The sequence below is a fragment of the Acipenser ruthenus genome, chromosome 41, assembly GCF_902713425.1.
Source record: "Acipenser ruthenus chromosome 41, fAciRut3.2 maternal haplotype, whole genome shotgun sequence".
NCBI lineage: Eukaryota > Metazoa > Chordata > Actinopteri > Acipenseriformes > Acipenseridae > Acipenser > Acipenser ruthenus.
The window spans coordinates 8,005,584-8,028,912 of NC_081229.1; the positions used below are offsets into that span (position 1 = coordinate 8,005,584).

The following is a 23,329-nucleotide window of genomic DNA, read 5'->3' on the forward strand; positions in this document are numbered from 1 at the left end:
GGCACAGAGACTGAACTGCTCCCTCCCTCCATCCCTCACCCCCCTAGAGAAAGGGTGCTCCCTCCAGTCCAGGGCAGGCTTGAGGCACAGAGACTGAACTGCTCCCTCCCTCCATCCCTCACCCCCCTAAGAGAAAGGGTGCTCCCTCCAGTCCAGGGCAGGCTTGAGGCACAGAGACTGAACTGCTCCTTCCTTCCCTCCATCCCTCACCCTCCTAAGAGAAAGGGTGCTCCCTCCAGTCCAGGGCAGGCTTGAGGCACAGAGACTGAACTGCTCCCTCCCTCCATCCCTCACCCCCCCTAAGAGAAAGGGTGCTCCCTCCAGTCCAGGGCAGGCTTGAGGCAGAGAGACTGAACTGCTCCCTCCCTCCATCCCTCACCCCCCTAGAGAAAGGGTGCTCCCTCCAGTCCAGGGCAGGCTTGAGGCACAGAGACTGAACTGCTCCCTCCCACTAAGAAACAGAAAGAGTTCTCCCTCCTAACAAAGAGACGGGTTTACAGCATATACTTACACATCTGCCTCATTCAAGACTAACCCTCGCTTCAATTCATAATACATAATACTTGTCATGTGACCGAGGTAGCTCATAAGAGCTTCAGTGACGTACTAAAAGGGTGCCCGGTGCAGTGATTTAAGACACGGCGTCGTTTCAAATAAAAACAGCCCGATCGAGCCCCGCAGAGTTGTATTTAATGTATTTACATTTTGTTGCGCAAGGCGTGGACAATGCGACACACTGGCCGATTCAATTTCCATTACAACTCAAACCTGTGACAGAAATCCTCTGCCTGCAGCTGTATTACTGTTAGCCACAGGTTTTCAGTACGGTCCATGCTTTGTGTGCAGCACAGGTAGGTGATACTCGCAATATGGGTGACACGATTTCCATAGCTCAAAACCGGGACACATTGTTAAATAATATACGACTCATTTGTTAACAATTTAAATATAGATTATTTAAATAGTCAAACTCTCACTTTTAGTATTATCTTCCTTTTGTTTTGAGCAGCTAGTAATTTCCCGATCTTGTTTATTCAGGGCTGCCAAAGCTCATATTCTTATGGTCCAACACTGCAAAAGAGCAAGAAAAAGCCAGGGTAGAACCTGTCTGAGTTTCTGTACCTATGACCCATACACATGCGTGCTACACTTGTATTACATGGTGCAGTTTACAAAAGCAGGGTAAAATAAAAGCATGGACAATGCACATTGCAAAATATTCAATCATTGCAACACTATCATTTTTCATTAGTTCTAGAATCGTGATGAATTTACAAGACAAACCCTCCAGGCGGTTGTCCAGTAAGGACGGTGCAGTCTTGTCTCTGGGATGCTACATACCGGGGTCGGGATACTCGTTCCATCAATGTATTTATTTTCAAGTCTATGCAGTTTAAATGCTAAACCCTGAAACTCATTGCCCACACTGAGTTATCAATTTCTCCTGACTCGTCCATCAGATGAGGTGCAGAATAGTTTCCTTTCTGCATATTCCCGCTCCCAGGCACTGACTGCATTGACAGCCTGAGTTAAACTGACAGCAGAGAAGCCTCTTGTGACGTGTCCGTGTCTCTGCCCACTTTGTGACACAATCAGAGTGCAAGAGAGCTGAAGAGCATTTTTACCATTTCAAATGCATGCTCTTAAGAGCGATACACAAAACACTAATTACACAGGAACTCATAATGTAATGTTTTTTTCTGAATGAACATGGTCCTTAGGGTTTCTCTCCTGTATGAATTCGCTGGTGTGTTTTCAGGTTTTGTAACACATTGAAACTCTTTCCACAGTCAGAGCACAAATACGGTTTCTCTCCAGTGTGAATTCGCTGGTGTGTTTTCAGGTTTTGTAACACATTGAAACTCTTTCCACAGTCAGAGCAGCAATACGGTTTCTCTCCTGTATGAATTCGCTGGTGTCTTTTCAGGGATTGTGTGTGACTGAAACTCTTTCCACAGTCAATGCAGCGATACGGTTTCACTCCAGTGTGAATTCGCTGGTGTGTTTTCAGGTGTCCTAACTGATTTAAACTCTTGCCACAGTCAGAGCAGCGATATGGTTTCTCTCCTGTGTGAATTCGCTGGTGTGTTTGAAGATTTTCTAAGATGTTGAAACTCTTCCCACAGTCAAAGCAGTGATACGGTTTCTCTCCTGTGTGAATTCGCTGGTGTGTTTTCAGGTGTCCTAACTGATTGAAACTCTTGCCACAGTCAGAGCAGCGATATGGTTTCTCTCCTGTGTGAATTCGCTGGTGTCTTATCAGGTTTTGTAACACATTGAAACTCTTCCCACAGTCAGAGCAGCGATACGGTTTCACTCCAGTGTGAATTCGCTGGTGTGTTTGAAGGTTTTGTAACACACTGAAACTCTTCCCACAGTCAAAGCAGTGATACGGTTTCTCTCCTGTGTGAATTCGCTGGTTTGTTTTCAGGTTTCCTAACTGGGTGAAACCTTTCCCACAGTCAGGATATTCTCCAGCGCCCGCCCTCGCTTTAGCTGCTGGACTGGAACCTGGAAAATATGAACAGGAAAGAAAGTAAGAGGGACTGCTTGTAGGCTTAGGGCATGTGGCTAGGTGGTGAAGTGGATTAAAGCACGTGAATTTCAGCTGTGGGGCTTTGGGTTACACCAGTTTAAAAAGCAAAGATAAACTTAATAGCAAAGATAAATTTAAAGCCTTTACTTTGTGCAAAAGCAGAGTCCCTAACCCTCTATTTCCCCAAACACACTGCAATTCGAAGTAATGTTTCAGGTCTAGTTCCCCTGACAAACCCTACACTATATATTTCTCCTCAGCATTAGATTATAATTATAGCTATCTTTCTCATGATGGTATTTTATGAGTTTTTTTCTAATCTTGGGGTCTGTACAGATGCATACACTGAACTGCAGTGTAATCCGCATCAGCTGTCAATGATGTGCTTGGAGACTGGAACGGCTCCCTCCCTCTCTCTGTTTGGAATCATCTTGTTTATTGTTGTACAGATATACATCACGGTGCATTAGAAATGTGCAGCCCCATGCCATAGCATTACATTACACATGCAGGGTTTACGGGCAGGATTTTCAAACACCAGTGTTATTGTATTGAACTTGCGGTATAGTAACGACAGCTTTAGTAGCAAGTGGTTTTCAAATGAAATTTGTTAATTAAATCAATCCGTTAATGCTTTGAAATTGAGTGAGATCGTTAATGAACGCATTTCTCATTAAAAAGCTTAATTGTCGCAGGTCATGTACATCACTTCCTGTCTCAATGACTAGATAAGGGGAACTCAATCAAAATGTATGTTAAATGAGCTGAATAGAAACGAATGGAAGCAGAATTCACTGTTTTGGAAACTAGCGTGCAGGGAGACGGCTCTCCCACCAGCGAGCAGCAGCCAAATGGAAATGAAGAATGGAAATATCTGTTCTGTGCATACTTCATTTAAAAGTGTGCATTTTGTCATTTTTTTGGATGGGGTAGTAAGCAGGGCCCTATGAAATCTGAGAACACAGACGGAACCGCGGAATCAAAACAAACAATCAGACAAACAAACTAAAAGCCCTTTGGCAGTAGAGCATGAAGCACCGATGTGCACAGATTCTGTACATGCGGGGAGGCTCCAAACTAACACACACACGCACACACACATAATGAGAATGCATAATCAGCTTGTGGCCAAGTGGTTTGTAGTGCACAGGTGCAGTGGTGATGCGGTGCTCAGGAATGAGAGACCCAATAATAATACCCTTCACTTGTACAGCGGTATAGCACTGGGCTGCAGTGCGGAGGTGTATGAACCATGATAACACTTCATAACATTACTTTGTGAAGTCCTTTACATAAATAGCTTGACACGTAACACAAAAATCACATGTACCGGCTCTACAGTAAATAAACATGTAAGAAAACTGGCAAGTATTAATAATGCGATGAAATATATTAGACCACGAAAAATTCCATAAGCAAAACAGGAGGAACATGAATAAAAATAAAGAAGGCTGAGAAAAATCAAGGGGAGACATACAGCACTCACGAACAGAAAAGCAGCCTACACAGCTTGATTTGAACATAAGAACATAAGAACATAAGAAAGTTTACAAACGAGAGGAGGCCATTCAGCCCATCTTGCTCGTTTGGTTGTTAGTAGCTTATTGATCCCAGAATCTCATCAAGCAGCTTCTTGAAGGATCCCAGGGTGTCAGCTTCAACAACATTACTGGGGAGTTGGTTCCAGACCCTCACAATTCTCTGTGTAAAAAAGTGCCTCCTATTTTCTGTTCTGAATGCCCCTTTATCTAACCTCCATTTGTGACCCCTAGTCCTTGTTTCTTTTTTCAGGTCAAAGTAGTCCCCTGGGTTGACATTGTCTGTACCTTTTAGGATTTTGAATGTTTGAATCAGATCTCCGCATAGTCTTCTTTGTTCAAGACTGAATAGATTCAATTCTTTTAGCCTGTCTGCATACGACACGCCTTTTAAACCCGGGATAATTCTGGTTGCTCTTCTTTGCACTCTTTCTAGAGCAGCAACATCCTTTTTGTAACGAGGCGACCAGAACTGAACACAATATTCTAGGTGAGGTCTTACTAATGCATTGTAGAGTTTTAACATTACTTCCCTTGATTTAAATTCAACACTTCTCACAATATATCCGAGCATCTTGTTAGCCTTTTTTATAGCTTCCCCACATTGTCTAGATGAAGACATTTCTGAGTCAACATAAACTCCTAGGTCTTTTTCATAGTTCCCTTCTTCAATTTCACTATCTCCCATATGATATTTATAATGCACATTTTTATTGCCCGCATGCAATACTTTACACTTTTCTCTATTAAATTTCATTTGCTATGTGTCTGCCCAATTCTGAATGCTGTCTAGATCATTTTGAATGACCTTTCCTGCTTCAACAGTGTTCGTATTTGGCTGAAGATCCGGATCTCAAATGTTGGATCCCTCATTTATCACAGAGGAATTCAGCCACACCAAAGCCTAATGACTACATCTATTTTTTCTTTTGTTGGTGTGGGTGTGTGTGTGTGTGTGTGGTGAGCCGCTGTTGGGCGCGGACCATGTCATCAAAGCTGGATGTGGATGTGTGATATTCCTGTGCCCGAGTCCCGCTGTGTTCTCAAGCACTACCATTGAGTTCTGCTGCAGCTTGCAACAAATATTGAAAACAAGACCAAACTAATCCTGTAGCAAAATAAAACAACACATTTAACACCACTGATTTTCTACAGTACGCTCAGCCTCCTGCATTGCTGAATACACGAAACCCTTGATTAAAAGTAACCTTATAAAACTGTATTTCTTTTAAAACACATTTTAATTTTATTACATGTAAGTACTGTTCAGAAACATCAAGCGTTCACGTATAGCGATCTGAATCTACCCAGGCATCAAATCTAAGGGGTACAGAATTCTATGGGGGTACAGAAATCTGCATAACACCGGAATCCCCTCTCCATCTCCTGCTGTGAGCCTCGAGACCAGGGCTCGATACAATATTGTATTCATGTGTACCACCTTAACACTAGCCACAGAGTCATTCTGATGGGTTGAGGTTTTCAAATTTAAATGACTCTGCGTGCATGAAAGTGATGCGGTTGTCCGTATATATATATATATATTACACAAGCCTGTTGTTATCTCTGCTGGACCTGGCAGCCATCAATTCCTTCTTTTTGTACAAGGAATGCACCGGGGAAAATATCAGTATGAGAGATTTCATCTTGAAGCTAGCCACAGCGCTTCAGCAGAAACATTTCAAGCAGAAAACTGCAAAGCTGCAGGATTCTGGATTCTGTGCTGCACCGAATGACACACGCAAGAGCTAACACGTGTCACTTTCGTTTTAAATTAAAAACTACCGTATTTACTAATACATGAGTAAAAAAAAAAAACCTTGTGAGCAAACCTTTAATGTCTGCAAAAGTCATGGCCGGTGTGTGGTTACTACAATCCCTGTCTTTAGGACCCAGGGTAGCCCTGTGCGTGAGGCAAGTTCACATACAGTCTGCTGGGAGGGACTGTCGCTTGTTTGTTATTTTTCTTCATCAATAGTTTGTATTAGCGCTTGAAAAGAAAGAAAGTTTGGTTATGATCAGGTTTACTTAGGTCCGAGAGAACGAACTCGTTCTGTTTCACTGAACATGCTTTTATGATTCACTGCACTGCTGCTGTCTTTCCCTTGTGGATTACAAACTAATGAAGATTTAATTTGGACGCTAAAACTCGGAAGATCTCATTGCTACACTTCTCTAACTTTGATTACGGTCCAATGAGTCCTTTAAGATGCAGTAACCCTTTAAAATTGCCTATACAAAAATAACAAAGCATCACATTGAGATTTTGGAGCTATTCTATAAAATGCTCGTTAATCAAGCGTTTTTATTTAATATGTATCAGGAAATGTAATGGTCTTGTAATATTGCACCTGTATAATAAACATAACATGGACTTACTATAAGTTAGGGATGTTTTTCCTTCCCATTACTGAAGTTTGTTTAATGATATCCTCCAGTAAAAAAACTGAAGTAGAAAAATTATGACAACAGATTTTTTTTCCCAGACCAGTACTACCTGACTGATGTCATCTTCATGGAGAGCTGCAACCACCACACATTCTCACAAGCTGTTTGAGGCAATGAATAGGATCCAGCTCAGCCTCAGTGATGTTTGGACAGTTGTGACTGATGATGCAGCACACTGTATCAAAGCACACAGAGAAGCACTGACATGCGTCATGCCCACCAGTGTACACGTGACACGTCTGTCACATATTCAATCTGATAGGCGAGACATGGCACTGTCACTTCTTTAGCGATGTGGCATCTTTAGTTCCTTGGATGAAATCTGCTTTCTTAAAGCCAGCCAGAAAGAAAAGATGGGTTGCTTTTCTTAAGTCCATAGATGTGCACAACACATAGGTCCCCCCTGAAGCAGTACATACAAGACAGAATAGCTGGTTTCAGGCAGTAAAATACCATGTAGAGCACAATGAGCACTACCAGGACTTTTTTGAAAAACAGAAATCATCACCAGAGGCTGTGAAACCTTCTGACATTACTTAACAGTCAGGAGAAACAAGACTTTCTGAAATTTAAGACAGCTTTCATATCTGAAGCCCCAAACTGACACAGTCCTGACCATCTTTGAGGGTACCCACCGCCCTACTGCTGTCTCAGCGCTCAACGTCATGGAAGACCTGGGGTCTCACTTGCATTCTGGAACAGCCAAAACCTGTGGGTTTGGTGAAGAAACTCACAGACTATTGGATGACCTTTTCACGAGAGAGAAGAGAAATATACTGGGCAATCGGGCTTGGCAGCGGTGAGCCGGGTTGAAATAAACAGTAATTGGGCTTACCAAACTGGGGAGAAAATAAGAAATAATTGGAGATTCCAAATTAAAAAAAATAATAAAATAAAAAACACATGGACTGTTTAACAAAAACAACAATGCAAGGAGAAAACACACACAGCTGTTGAGACGCGGTCTGCAGGGTCTCAGTACCTTTGTTTGGTGAAGGGCAGTGAAATGAAAAAAAGAAAAATGTTAATTTTAAAAGGGTGCGTGCTGAATGCGGTTAACCACATAGCAAACTGAAGGAGGTGCACATTTCAGTTTGATATGGGATCAGCATTAGTGCACTAAATGAATACACAAATGAATATTTTGCACTTCCTAATTTGCCTGTAGTTGCTGTGGGGATTGTTGTGGGCTGTAAAATTCATCTTGAGTGTTTATCAGTAAAAGTGGGTATGGCTGGCACCATTTTGTGGACGGAGACTAATAGAACCTTGGGTTTACCCCAAAGGATGAAATGAGAGCACTGATGAATATTATATATATATATATATATATATATATATATATATACACACACAGACGTGCTCAAATTTGTTGGTACCCTTACAGCTCATTGAAATAATGCTTCATTCCTCCTGAAAAGTGATGAAATTAAAAGCTATTTTATCATGTATACTTGCATGCCTTTGGTATGTCATTGAATAAAGCAAAGAAGCTGTGAAAAGAGATGAATTATTGCTTATTCTACAAAGATATTCTAAAATGGTCTGGACACATTTGTTGGTACCCCTTAGAAAAGATAATAAATAATTGGATTATAGTGATATTTCAAACTAATTAGTTTCTTTAATTAGTATCACACATGTCTCCAATCTTGTAATCAGTCATTCAGCCTATTTAAATGGAGAAAAGTAGTCACTGTGCTGTTTGGTATCATTGTGTGCACCACACTGAACATGGACCAGAGAAAGCAAAGGAGAGAGTTGTCTGAGGAGATTTGAAAGAAAATAATAGACAAGCATGGTAAAGGTAAAGGCTACAAGACCATCTCCAAGCAGCTTGATGTTCCTGTGACAACAGTTGCAAATATTATTAAGAAGTTTAAGGTCCATGGAACTGTAGCCAACCTCCCTGGGCGCGGCCGCAAGAGGAAAATCGACCCCAGAGTGAACAGAAGGATAGTGCGAATGGTAGAAAAAGAACCAAGGATAACTGCCAAAGAGATACAAGCTGAACTCCAAGGTGAAGGTACGTCAGTTTCTGATCGCACCATCCGTTGCTTTTTGAGCGAAAGTGGGCTCCATGGAAGAAGACCCAGGAGGACTCCACTTTTGAAAGAAAAACATAAAAAAGCCAGACTGGAATTTGCTAAAATGCATATTGACAAGCCACAATCCTTCTGGGAGAATGTCCTTTGGACAGATGAGTCAAAACTGGAGCTTTTTGGCAAGTCACATCAGCTCTATGTTCACAGACGAAAAAATGAAGCTTTCAAAGAAAAGAACACCATACCTACAGTGAAACATGGAGGAGGCTCGGTTATGTTTTGGGGCTGCTTTGCTGCACCTGGCACAGGGTGCCTTGAATATGTGCAGGGCACAATGAAATCTCAAGACTATCAAGGCATTCTGGAGCGAAACGTACTGCCCAGTGTCAGAAAGCTCTATCTCAGTCGCAGGTCATGGGTCCTCCAACAGGATAATGACCCAAAACACACAGCTAAAAGCACCCAAGAATGGATAAGAACAAAACATTGGACTATTCTGAAGTGGCCTTCTATGAGTCCTGATCTGAATCCTATCGAACATCTATGGAAAGAGCTGAAACTTGCAGTCTGGAGAAGGCACCCATCAAACCTGAGACAGCTGGAGCAGTTTACTCAGGAAGAGTGGGCCAAACTACCTGTTAACAGGTGCAGAAGTCTCAATAAGAGCTACAGAAAACGTTTGATTGCAGTGATTGCCTCTAAAGGTTGTGCAACAAAATATTAGGTTAGCGGTCCCATCATTTTTGTCCATGCCATTTTCATTTGTTTTATGATTTACAATATTATGTTGAATAAAAAATCAAAAGCAAAGTCTGATTTCTATTAAATATGGAATAAACAATCTTGGATGCCAATTACTTTTGTCAGTTTCAAGTTATTTCAGAGAAAATTGTGCATTCTTCATTTTTTGTGGAGGGGTACCAACAATTTTGAGCACGTCTGTATATATATATACACACACACATGAAGTGTGTGTGTGGGGGGGGGTCTGACAACATTACAAATCAGGCAAAATCCATGTGAATGATCTCGATCACATTCCTAGTGGATCTGTGTGTCCTCATACGCCTGTTCTGTGTTCTTGTGCAGATTAGACACAGGTGTTAAAAGCCAAGCAAATCCACAATCCCCTCAGGAAACTATTGTAATATCTAATACGCTGTTTCCTATGTCAAGATCTCATTATTTACTCTTAGGTTTCTATTTGTAGAATTCAAATAAAATCTACAGTAGAGGTCAGCTGTCATGTATTGTACGTATGCAGAGTTCAGCTGCATTGATCATTTCTTGGTACAGTGGTAACATTACACTGGGTGCAAATAACAGAATATCATTATAGCAATACAACACATGTTCCGTGAGGTCACACATGATTAAAACAAGTGAATAAATATCATTCATAACCACAGGTATAGAAAAGGCTAAAATATTTTCATAACTGCAAATATTGAATTATCTAGGTAGTCTGTAAGAAATTTACTCTGGTCCTGTACACTCTCTCTCTGTATCATCGGTGTCACAGCTGCAGTCTGTTAAATTTTGTTTCAAGGCGAGTTATATTCTGTTTCGTTAATTAAAACCCTCCTTTTCCAATGCAAATTAACTCCTGATAAATTATGACAATTAACTTTGCTTTTACATTCTCACGCAAACAAAAGAAATAGTTGCAAGAAGCACTGCTCAATATTTAGTAAATCAAGAATTTTGAAAATCACATTAGCGTGGTTATTTAATAACGAAATAGACATAACAACCACGTGAAAACACCAAAATCAATGCTATATACCAATCTGCTGATTAACACTGGAGTTATCATTTACAACCTTTTGAAAATCCTGCCTTCAGGCTTCTGGTAGAATTTTGCAATATGTCGTTTCTTTGATTACATGATGCTAAATGAAAGGTCTAAATAATGTTTATATATTTTTTTAAATGCTACCTCAATCCTACAATTGTAGGAGATGCAAAGCTTTTGTCCATAGCTGTAGAGCCCTGTCTAATCCAGCCCCTCTACAAACCAGCATTCTAATTCGGTATGATTTTGGGGTCCCAATCAAATCCCTATTGAAATGAATGGTGTGATCCCCTCTACAATCCAGAGCCTGGCTATTCTGGAATCTGTCCCTTCTGTCTGATGTTGTGTATACACTACCATGTCCAGCCAGCTCCATTCTGAATTGTGCAGTTGTTGAACAGCAAATACATGTCTAATCGTCCACACAGCGAGCGATCTCTTGAAAGAAAGGATGTGCTTATCAAAAACTACAAATCAATCAATCAATCAATCTTTATTTTATATAGTGCCTTTCACAGTGGACCACCATCACAAAGCGCTTTACTAGATGCAGTAACAGCAAGAAAATCCATAATACATTAAATACAGAGAAATGCATAATACATGATATACAGTAAAAAAAACAATGCATAACTCCAAATGATGGAGACGAGTATAACATGGAAGGATATAGGTTAGCTAGGAAAGAGACACGATAAGGGTCGCAACATACATTAAAAATGACTTAGAATGGGAAATACTGGAAAGTGATGGTAACAACAATGAATCAATGTGGATTCAATGAACTGAAATGAAATCTAAAGGTTTAATAGTGGAAGTCTGTTATAGGCCCCCAAGTTCTGATGGATCACTAAGTGAAAACTTATATACAAGCATCTAAAAAATAGGTAAGTAAGGAAGGAAGGAAGGGGTCACCCGAATTATGGGAGACTTCAATTTCCCAAACAAACTGGGACCACACGACGTCAGACAGCAGTTCAGACATGGGAATGATAGAGTTAGTGTAAGATTGATTCTTAACACAAATGGTGAATGCCCTGACTAGAGACAATTCATGTCTAGATTTGGTATTAACAAACGGGGAAGCAAGGATACACAACTTACAGGTGATGGAACCACTAGGAATAAGCGACCAGAATATGATGAAGTTTGTAGTAAATAAATCAAAGGCAGTATATAAATCAATGACAACGGTTTACAATTTCAGGAGAGCAGATTACAAAGGAATGCAAGAGGAGCTTCTAAACACAGACTGGGATAGAATACTAAGAGATAATGAAGCTGAAAACAACTAGATTACATTTAGGGATATAATGTTAGAAATGCAGGACACATATCCCAAAAATGAGAAAAATAAACCACGATGGGTAAATCAATCTACTAAGCTGGGTATGAAAAAAAAAAAATATATATATATATATATATACTAAATCAAAGGGAGCAGCCTCACAAATAGAATACAGGGAGGCCTGTAGAGACTTTAAAAAGCAGACTAGGAGAGTGAAAAGGAAATTAGAGAGACAAGCAGTGGCAGAAAATAAACTTAATCCAAAAGGGTGTTAATGCTAAAAGGAAACTGAAAGAGGAAGTCATTAGTTTACAGCAGTGGTGATTTAGTGACTAAAGACAACCAAATCACAGATGTACCTAATCAATACTTTGTACAAGTATTTACAAAGGAGGATTTATACAATATACCAAGGTTAACAGAATGTGCACAAACATCATTACCAGAGTTTGCTATAGAAGAGAATGAAGCACTAAGGGAACTAGCAGCACTGAAAATAAACAAATCCTCAGGGACCGAAGGAATCTGTCCAGGAGTCCTCAGGGAAACTAGAGAACAGATTTTTAAACCAATATGTTACATATTCAATACATCTATAAGTAATGGAGCCATCCCACTGGACTGGAAAATTGGCAATGTTGTTCCTATATTTAAAAAGGGAGATCAATTTGACCCTGGGATCTACAGACCTATAAGTTTATGTAAAATCATGGAAACTATAATAAGGACCAAAATGGAGGAATATTTATATAGTAACAACATTATAGGAGACAGCCAGCATGGCTTTAGGAAGGGGAGATCTTGATTAACTAATTTACTAGATTTTTGTCAGGAGGCGACTACTAGAGTGGACTAGGATAGTGCGTATGACATCATCTACTTAGATTTTCAAAAGGCATTTGACAAAGTACTGCAGGAAAGACTATATCTAAAGATTAAATCAATAGGAATAAATGGTAAAGTAGCTGCATGGATTCATAACTGGTTACAAGATAGGAAGCAGAGAGTTATAATTAGAGGCCAGTCATCAAACTGGAGTAACATAACAAGTGGGGTACCACAGGGATCAGTACTGGAACCATTGCTATTCTTAATCTATATAAATGACTTGGACCAAGTGCAGACGACACAAAACCGGGAGGGGTAGCCAACTCCCAATCAGAAACTTTAATAATACAAAGAGATTTAAACAAGATTCAAGCTTGGGCTGACGCATGAAATTTAATGTGAATAAATGCAAAGTCTTGCACATAGGGAACAAAAACATTAGAGTCAAGTATAACACGAACAGTAACGAAATAGAGGAGGCTATGCATGAAAAGGACTTGGGGGTCGTAGTGCATGAATCTCTAAAGAAGCTATAAACAAGGCAAATAGAATGTTAGGTTATATATTCAAGACAGTTGAATTCAAATCAAGAGAAGTTATATTAATTATACAATGCACTGGTACGACCACACCTAGGATAGTGTGTCCAGTTCTGGTCCCCTTATCATAAGAAAGACATTGAGGCATTGGAGAGAGTACAGAGAGCAACATGATTAATTCCAGGACTGAAGGGCATGTCATATGAAGATAGACTGAAAGAGCTGAATCTGTAGAGCCTAGAAAGAAGGAGAGCCAGAGGTGATTTAATAGAGGTATTTAAAATTGTCAATTCAGAACCAAGGGGAGAAGGAGCTTTTTCACAGAGAGGGTGCTGAACCATTGGAACAGGCTATAGAAGAGACTATCGAATCCTTCAAGAATAGACTGGATGCTGTCATGAACAACACTGTATAACCTTCCTTGTGATCATGATAAGACCTTTAGCTAGCCATCTGGAGGAGGGGCGCTCTGTTTAGCCATGGTCTCCCAGAGGTTTAATTTCCCTAATAACTAAATGGTTTTACCTCTCCTGAGTGTTAACGGACCATGCTTGCATTAAGCAAGCGAGCATAGGTGGGCCGAATGGCCTTTTCTCGTTCTAGAATTTCTTATGTTATTATGTTCTAAAGTAATCTAACCAATAAGCTCCCTCCCTCTCAACCACACTGTGGATTTCACGCAATCTAGAATGACAATGTCACAGCTACTGGGAGTCACTCACCTGCTAGACTGCATTCTGAATGGGAGCGCCCGTCTTCCTTTCCACCTCCTTGCATGCTGTTGGGAGAGCCTTCCTCTCCAGCGCCTTGCTCTCTCACGCAGATTCTCTCCAGCACCACGCTACACTCTCGCAGGCGTACAGGCTCCAGCTCAGGGATGTTTGGTTTGAAGTCCTCTGATTCTTCCGTCACTGGTTCCATGTGGTCAAACTCTACTTCACGGGGCTCCTGTTTAATACAGACAGTTTCCAGCACCTCTTCTTGTTTCACAGGAAGGGGTTCTTCTGTCTGGGGGATCTCCAATTCATTGTGCTCAGCTTTAATCTCACAGACCTCTGGCTGACTGCTGTCACATTGCATCTCACAGAGCTCCTGTTTAATGGGGAGGGAAGCCAGCCCAGAGAACTCCACTCTAATGGGGATAAGTTCAAGTTCAGGGAGCTCCTCTTTAATCTGGACAGATTCCATCTCCACACTGTCCATGGCAGCATACGGGATTATGTTTAGTAGCTGCTGGAAAAAGAAAAGTATTTATTTTATTTAAATACAGTGCTATTAATCTTTTTTTATATTTATCATCTTCCATGAGGTGTTCTGTCGAAGGTTAAGGGCTATCAAGAGACAGACAAACTCTGGCAGTAGCAGGAGTGGCTTTACTATTGAAGGAGCACAGAATGTATTGTAATAAGTTTATAATACCATTTGAACGGTTGAAAAAGATACACATTTAACCATTCTATATACAGTAATGTGTCACGTATGCGGCTGCGATGGGATCATAGAAGGGAGAATATGTAAATGAATCCTGTTTTAAAGGCCATTATACACATCTATAACAATGACTATTATTATTGCTTTGAGATTCAGCTTTTATTAGGGGGCTCCCCTAAATCCCTTGTTTATAAGACACAGGGTATTGATGCCTGTGTGCTGTGTGGGTGCGTGGATTCGCTGCTGAGTGACAGGCAGGTAATCGAGACGGAGGATGAAGCTGATACACCCCCCAGGCGAACAGGATTTATTTACACATTGTAGCGCTGAATCTTTGCTTCTTTCTTTCACTTTTATAGTGACTTTTTTGCCCAGAACTTGCTCTATTACCCCTTTACGATTATTTTTAAACAAGGTATTCAGCCCCAGGCGATTGCTGGCATGTTTGCTAGCAGACTCTTTGCTGCTACCCCACATAAAGATGTTGATTTCTTCCAGCCACATTTCAAATCGTTTTCATGTTTTCCAATTGTAATTAAACATGTGACTCTTCCATCAGTAGTTATTTTGGACAAACAGTTATTTTTAATAATATCTGATTTATTACTTGCCATTCTGCTTATTATTCTCCACATTTACACACTGTGTGTACAACAGCATGGAGCACAACACATCAGCTGTGTTAACATGCTGACAAGACGTGTGCTACAACAAGAACACAACACGCAACACAGGACTAAACTGTGTCAAACTAAACTGTGAGGGCATCGCTTAGGCAAAAATCTGATTACAATAGGTAGTCCTTGATGCTACAGTATTACCACACTTCATAAACCTTACATGTTCCTTTGATTATCTTAACAGATCTACATACCCGCATTTTCTTGAAGGTTTTGCAATGCATGTCACGTTACACACTAAATGCTTATCACAAACGTTTTGGAAAGGCAGCCCTCTGATTTAGCAAATGCTGTTCCTTCCCAGCCTCAGCTAGCTGGTTTGCAAATTTGAACAAAGCACAAGACATGCACTTGTATTCCACTACTACACACAAGCTCACTGAACAACACTCTCCTGCTTCACAGAACACACGCTGCCAGTCTAGAATGTATTTCTAAACACTCTCCTGCTTCACAGAACACACGCTGCCAGTCTAGAATGTATTTCTCAACACTCTCCTGCTTCACAGAACACACGCTGCCAGTCTACAATGTATTTCTAAACACTCTCCTGCTTCACAGAACACACGCTGCCAGTCTAGAATGTATTTCTCAACACTCTCCTGCTTCACAGAACACACGCTGCCAGTCTAGAATGTATTTCTAAACACTCTCCTGCTTCAGAGAACACACGCTGCCAGTCTAGAATGTATTTCTAAACACTCTCCTGCTTCACAGAACACACGCTGCCAGTCTAGAATGTATTTCTCAACACTCTCCTGCTTCACAGAACACACGCTGCCAGTCTACAATGTATTTCTAAACACTCTCCTGCTTCACAGAACACACGCTGCGAGTCTAGAATGTATTTCTAAACACTCTCCTGCTTCAGAGAACACACGCTGCCAGTCTAGAATGTATTTCTAAACACTCTCCTGCTTCACAGAACACACGCTGCCAGTCTACAATGTATTTCTAAACACTCTCCTGCTTCACAAAACACACGCTGCCAGTCTAGAATGTATTTCAAAACACACTCCTGCTTCACAGAACACACGCTGCCAGTCTAGAATGTATTTCTAAACACTCTCCTGCTTCACAGAACACACGCTGCCAGTCTACAATGTATTTCTAAACACTCTCCTGCTTCACAGAACACACGCTGCCAGTCTAGAATGTATTTCTCAACACTCTCCTGCTTCACAGAACACACGCTGCCAGTCTACAATGTATTTCTAAACACTCTCCTGCTTCACAGAACACACGCTGCGAGTCTAGAATGTATTTCTAAACACTCTCCTGCTTCAGAGAACACACGCTGCCAGTCTAGAATGTATTTCTAAACACTCTCCTGCTTCACAGAACACACGCTGCCAGTCTACAATGTATTTCTAAACACTCTCCTGCTTCACAGAACACACGCTGCCAGTCTAGAATGTATTTCTAAACACTCTCCTGCTTCACAACACACGCTGCCAGTCTAGAATGTATTTCAAAACACACTCCTGCTTCACAGAACACACGCTGCCAGTCTAGAATGTATTTCTAAACACTCTCCTGCTTCACAGAGCACACGCTGCCAGTCTAGAATGTATTTCTCAACACTCTCCTGCTTCACAGAGCACACGCTGCCAGTCTAGAATGTATTTCTAAACACTCTCCTGCTTCACAGAACACACGCTGCCAGTCTAGAATGTATTTCTAAACACTCTCCTGCTTCACAGAACACACGCTGCCAGTCTAGAATGTATTTCTAAACACTCTCCTGCTTCACAGAACACACGCTGCCAGTCTAGAATGTATTTCTAAACACTCTCCTGCTTCAGAGAACACACGCTGCCAGTCTAGAATGTATTTCTAAACACTCTCCTGCTTCAGAGAACACACGCTGCCAGTCTAGAATGTATTTCTAAACACTCTCCTGCTTCAGAGAACACACGCTGCCAGTCTAGAATGTATTTCTAAACACTCTCCTGCTTCACAGAACACACGCTGCCAGTCTAGAATGTATTTCTAAACACTCTCCTGCTTCACAGAACACACGCTGCCAGTCTAGAATGTATTTCTAAAAACTCTCCTGCTTCACAGAACACACGCTGCCAGTCTACAATGTATTTCTGATCCTCCTTCCCAGCAACACCACGTGATGAAACTTACTTCATTGAAAAAAAACGTGGATTTGAAATGTTGAATAAGTACTGCGTTTAGTTTTTTTTGGTAGGAGCGGTTGAAGCTGGCACTATAATTGTAGTATTATACAGTGTACTGCGAATATCCAATATCAAAACAACGTCACCCTGGTCTATAGCGCTGTATTCTCCCATTAAGCCGTGGTACGGTGTAGTAAGCATATCCACAGCGAGAATATCTCATACCTGCGCTGCACAAACAGGTCTGTATTGGAAAGACCATTGAGGCCCGACCGCCATGCCCTGATATTCTGACTGCCACACCAGTAACTAAAACGAAATTTAAAAAATAAAATGTGTAACTTACTTTTTTATCGTCTACGCCTTGCAAACTGATGCGCAACAGAATGTAAATAAATTAAATACAACTTCTGACTGTTGTTTTTATTCTCTTTGGAACGACGCTGTGCCTCAAATGACGGCGGCAGGCACCCTTTTAGTACGTCACTGAAGCTCTTATGAGCTAGCTCGGTCACATGACAGGTTTGTATTCCGCATTGAAGCTGCTGTGAGAATGGAATCGGTCACTTTGCTTTAGGAAGGATTACTGATGTGCATTTGATGAGATTTTTACAATCGGTTCTGAACCGCCTATCTGTCATTGGAACCGGGTATTTCGATTCTGATTCCGGTTCCAAAACTATTTATAAAAACACAAAATACGACCCGATTGGCTTGGGGTTAAATGACATTTTTAGTTAATTAAAATCTTGTCTTGTTTGGCTTGGGTTGTCTTGTGAATGAGCCCATGAGGTGCAGAAGATTCATTTCACCCGAAGCCCATCTGAAGAAGATCCGATCATCCCTTCATATCAAAGTGAGATTATTCTCCAGAGAAATAAATATAATAATAATAATAATAATAATAATAATAATAATAATAATAAATAAACGTTAAAAAATGCTGTAATAAATATACTGAACGTAAAAAGAAACGTATCACTTATATTTGAGCATCAAAAGAAAATGATCACTTATATTTGTATAAAATGCACTAGATGTGATCGAAAAATGACAAACTCTGTTTCAGAGCAGGTGCAGTGACTTTTTATTGTGTTGATTAACAACTGACATCACGAAGATGCTGCAAAATGATCTGTCGATCTTGGGCAGGTGTTGTGACTCTTGGTCTCCCAGTTGGTGGCCTGTCATTGACAGAGTGTGTCTGGTTATACCGTCTCGCCAGGTTTGAAATCGCTGGCTGTGAGCACCCAAGACGGCGAGCCACAGCACGCTGCCCTCGTCCAGCCTCCAATATCCCGATCGCACGAAGGTGCTGCTCTCTTGACAGATATGTAGCTTTTTTTTCTGTGATTTTCTTTATTGCTTTTATTCAAGCTTGCAATTCAACAGCTGAAATCACTCCATACCCAGTGTCCAGTCAACTGTCTCACTAATTAGGTGATTAATATGCTTCAGTCATAGTCACTCAAGTGTGTCATGGTCAAGGATGAATGATCGAGTGAATAAAAAGAAACCAAAAACATTTCGTCAATGTCCATCATTTATATACTTTTTTTTCAAATAAATGTGTGTACATTCCAGACCTTTTTTTCTTCTAAGAACCCTACATTTAATAATTATAGTTATTAAGTGTATTTTTTTGACAGATATCAATGTTTTTAATAATCAGTTTTATTAAAAACATAATGTTTGTATCCGGTTTGTTGGTTCCAAAGCAGGGACCGGGTACCCGGTTTCAAAGGAACTGGTTCGCACATCTCTAGGAGGGAGCACTCTTTCGTTTTATTAGTGGGAGGGAGCAGTTCAGTCTCTGTACCTCAAGCCTGCCCTGGACTGGAGGGAGCACCCTTTCTCTTAGGTGGGTGAGGGATGGAGGGAGGGAGCAGTTCAGTCTCTGTGCCTCAAGCCTGCCCTGGACTGGAGGGAGCACCCTTTCTCTTAGGGGGGTGAGGGATGGAGGGAGGGAGCTGTTCAGCCTTCGAGCCTCAAGCCTGCCCTGGACTGGAGGGAACACCCTTTCTCTTAGGGGGGTGAGGGATGGAGGGAGGGAGCTGTTCAGCCTTCGAGCCTCAAGCCTGCCCTGGACTGGAGGGAGCACCCTTTCTCTTAGGTGGGTGAGGGATGGAGGGAGGGAACAGTTCAGTCTCTGTACCTCAAGCCTGCTCTGGACTAACCCAGCTCTCCAGATCAGGGTTAGGATCATTGAATAATTTCATTGGGTCATGTTACTAATTAAAGCGCTCCAGATCAGGGTTAGGGTCATTGAGTAATTTACTCTCCAGTTTAAACACTGTGAGTACAATGCAACATTATGTACATTACCTTGAAGTCACGTGTACTTACAGTATACAGTACATGCTTTCATGGGCAGCAGTGTGGAGTAGTGGTTAGGGCTTTGGACTCCTGACCCGGAGGGTCGTGGGTTCAATCCCAGGTGGGGGACACTGCTGCTGTACCCTTGAGCAAGAAACTTTACCTAGATTGCTCCAGTAAAAACCCAACTGTATAAATGGGTAATTGTATGTAAAAATAATGTGTAGAAAATAATGTAATTGTCTGTAAAAAATAATGTGACAATTGTAAGTCGCCCTGGATAAGGGCGTCTGCTAAGGAATAAATAAATTTAAAAAAAAAAAATGCAAACTTGGGGCATGCATGAACTACAGCCCTAAATTTTCACTGTAATGTTACGACTGTACAAAAAACTTCCCTTTGCTTATTCTCTACCTGAAAAAAATCCAACAATGTTTTTGTTTTTTTCGCAGAGTTTTTAATATTAATAATATATCATAGTCCAGGAAGTTGCTCCTCTCGATGTAGTTCGCTACTGCGCAGCGCTCCAGAGAAGGGTCCGGGTCTGGGAGTATTGTACCCTCTAATTTTAACAGAGAGAGTAAAATGTATTTTCAGTGGGTAAAATGCAACATTACCTTGAAGTCCTGAGTAATCTCGATTAATACTGTACAATGTTTAATAGTGATGGGGTAGGCATTAAAAACAGACTTCCATGTTAACTGCAATGTGAACCGCTGTACAGCTGCGAGTGTTACAAGCCTCTATCGGCTCAGCGCATTTTTCTCGAGGTATCACTGACTCCAAATTAATTATGTTACTTATAGTTAACATTACATTCCTGGTGAACATGTGACAACTTCAATATAAACACAAACCATACAGATCACTAAAATAAGGACATGCATTCATAAGTTATAAAACAGTTCGTTTTTATAGTAACTTTCTCTTTTTCCAGTTCGCGACGGAATACAATCTTGTCATGTGACCGAGTCAGCTGATAAGCGCTTCAGTGACGTGTTAATTTGTCTGCTGCAGTCATTTAAAGACACAGCGTCGTTTCAAAGAGAATAAGAACGACAACAAACGTCAGACGTTAAAAAAACAACCGAGCCCCGCAGAGTTGTATTTATTGGCAGGCGTGGACAATAAAAAAAAAGGTAAGTTACATTTAGTTTTTAATTTAGGTTTAGTTTGTTTGCCACGCAGTGGTGCGGGAGAGCCAGACTGAACAAGGTAATGTTCATTCAAATCTCAGCACGGTCCATGCTTTGTGTGCAGCACAGGTATGAGATATTCTCAATATGAGTGACACGATTTCCAAAGCGCAAAACCGGGACACACTGTTAAATAATTGATACGACTAATGTGTTAACCATTTACATATAGGCTATTCGATGGTTATTTAAATAGCCATCCTCTTAGCATTATCTCCCTTTTGTTTTGAGCAGCTAGTAATGTCAGCGCGGTGTTGATGTGGTTTAACCTGCTGAACTCGGATGCGCGCAACCTCTCGATGCTCTCCTAGTGTCTGGGATAAATCCCGACTGAACTGAACAGATACTGTACGAAACTACACGTGATTGTAGATTCATATTGAATATAAACTACATGGAAACGCATTGCGCGCTGAGAAATAAGCACGTCTGTCTGTGTTAATGACTTTATAAAACATAATGTTCTTGATTACTCTATTTTATTTTATTTAATGTTATTTTTTTTTCATGGCAGGTGCCATAATGATACAGATAAATGATACAGACGCGGTTGTTTTAAACTAAATGATAGAGACGCGGTTGTTTTAAACTAAATGATATAGACGCGGTTGTTTTAAACTAAATGATACAGACGCGGTTGTTTTAAACTAAATGATATAGACGCGGTTGTTTTAAACTAAATGATACAGACGCGGTTGTTTTAAACTAAATGATACAGACGCGGTTGTTTTAAACTAAATGATATAGACGCGGTTGTTTTAAACTAAATGATATAGACGCGGTTGTTTTAAACTAAATGATATAGACGCGGTTGTTTTAAACTAAATGATACAGACGCGGTTGTTTTAAACTAAATGATACAGACGCGGTTGTTTTAAACTAAATGATATAGACGCGGTTGTTTTAAACTAAATGATATAGACGCGGTTGTTTTACGTTATTTTGACAAAAGGTATTTAGAGTGTGTCGCGCTACAAGAAGTGGCTGAAAACTGGCGTAGGTCCAGAAAGTGGTGGTATGTGGTACTGGTACCAGAACTTGACCCGTGTGACGTCAAAAAATGGTACGCTGCCAATGCTGTGGTTTTTTCACATATTTGCTGGATTGTGAAGAAGGTCTTTTTAATCAATGAATCAATATTTATTTGATATAGCGCCTTTCATAGTGGACCACCATCACAAAGCGCTTTACAAGATAGTGAGGAACAATGCATAATACATTAAATACAGTGAAATACAGGGCATAGTACATTAAATACAAACAGTAAAAAACAATGCAAACACATTAAATACAGACAGTAAAAAACAATGCAAATACATTAAATACAGGCTAGGATGTGAATTCTAAACATTGTGGATGCGTGCATCAAGCAGAATTAAATGATAAGTTGGAGTGAAAAACCTGAAATAGCAATTTAGACAACAGCTAATAACAGATATCAGGCTTAAAGAGCATGGAAAGCAAGAGAGAACAAGTGGGTCTTGAGAGTTGATTTGAAGCGAGCGACGGTGGGAGCATCACGCACTACAGATGGGAGAGAGTTCCAGAGAGTCGTGGCCATGACGCTAAGAGAGCGTCTCCCAGTGTGGTGCACTTTTGCTTGGGTATAACAAGCAGGCCTGAGTCAGAGGACCTCCGCTTGTGTGCAGGGACATAGCGGGTCAGCAGGTTGGATACTCCGGACCTGTGTGATGAAGGGCCTTGTAGGCAAGCAGGAGAATTTTGAAAGTAATCCTGAACTTGACAGGTAGCCAGTGCAGCTGGGCAAGACAGGGGGTAATGTGATCATGTTTTTACATCCTAGCAGCAGCATTTTAGACCAGCTGCAATCGGTTTATGGCGCGTGATAGAAGACCACCATAGAGAGAGTTGCAGTAGTCGAGTCAAGAGGAGATGAATGCATGACAGAGTATCTCTGCATCCAGGAGGGAAAGGTAGGGATGGACCTTTGAGATGTTTCGGAGGTGGGAGAAGGAGGATTTGACTACAGAGGAGATTTGGGCATCAAAGGAGAGGCTACTATCCAGAAGTACACCAAGGCTTTGTACAGTGGCGAAAGGCAGCAGCAAATTAATATAATTTTAAGGGCAAACTCAGTACATTGTAAGGTTCGATTTCTTCTTCTAAAAAAAAAAAGTCAGTCAGTCGTCTTCCGTTAAGTTTTAATCAAAAGAGTTTAATTTCAGGAACAAAGCAAATCAAATGTGATACATCAGTGATCTTGACGCACAAGCCTCAGTTGGTGGTGTTCTGAGCTGGTATCAGTGTAGATATTTCTCTTCTGAGCTTTCATAGTTTCTGAGCCAATAAATGACTTAGTACAGCACAGATATACAGCTAGCTTATGTAATGTCTATGATCTTTGACATTTGGTCTTATTTCCTGAGTATGATGTGAGACAAAGCAAATTAACAGTTAACATCTACGTTTCTTCTTCGCTTCACCAAGGTCAGCAGAAACCCAGATTACAAGTATTATTATTATTATTATTATTATTTATTTCTTAGCAGATGCCCTTATCCAGGGCGACTTACAATTGTTACAAGATATCACATTATAC

At 40.8% G+C, this 23,329-nt stretch overlaps 2 protein-coding genes across 3 annotated transcripts in view; one reads left to right on the top strand and one right to left on the bottom strand.

The window, feature by feature from the left end:
- Nucleotides 1–386: 386 nt before the first annotated feature.
- Nucleotides 387–17,960, bottom strand: LOC131709125 (zinc finger protein 664-like). Of its 2 annotated transcripts, none has more exons than XM_059011070.1 (3): nucleotides 17,604–17,960; nucleotides 13,740–14,247; nucleotides 387–2,511 (listed from the first exon to the last, which is right to left on the bottom strand). In XM_059011070.1, exons 2-3 carry the CDS (start codon nucleotides 14,218–14,220, stop codon nucleotides 1,718–1,720), a joined length of 1,275 nt encoding a protein of 424 aa, XP_058867053.1. In that variant the 5' UTR covers nucleotides 14,221–14,247; nucleotides 17,604–17,960; the 3' UTR covers nucleotides 387–1,717. The 2 variants fall into 2 exon arrangements, with proteins under 2 accessions (XP_058867053.1, XP_058867052.1); XM_059011069.1 differs by having other exon boundaries at nucleotides 13,740–14,250.
- Nucleotides 17,961–20,547: 2,587 nt separating this feature from the next.
- LOC131709126 (zinc finger protein 664-like) overlaps nucleotides 20,548–23,329 on the top strand; it is a 31,110-nt gene continuing 28,328 nt past the window's right edge. Inside the window, exon 1 of the mRNA XM_059011072.1 lies at nucleotides 20,548–20,712. The gene's annotated coding sequence lies outside the window, so the exon portion shown is untranslated. The remainder of the gene's footprint in view (nucleotides 20,713–23,329) is intronic.

What these genes read in the sequence shown, in the direction of transcription:
- LOC131709125 (XM_059011070.1), bottom strand. Translation starts at nt 14,220, where the DNA reads ATGGACAGTGTGGAGATGGAATCTGTCCAGATTAAAGAGGAGCTCCCT. An exon ending in TTCAGAATGCAGTCTAGCAG is followed by an intron (nt 2,512 to 13,739) that starts GTGAGTGACTCC and finishes CATATTTTCCAG; the next exon opens with GTTCCAGTCCAGCAGCTAAA.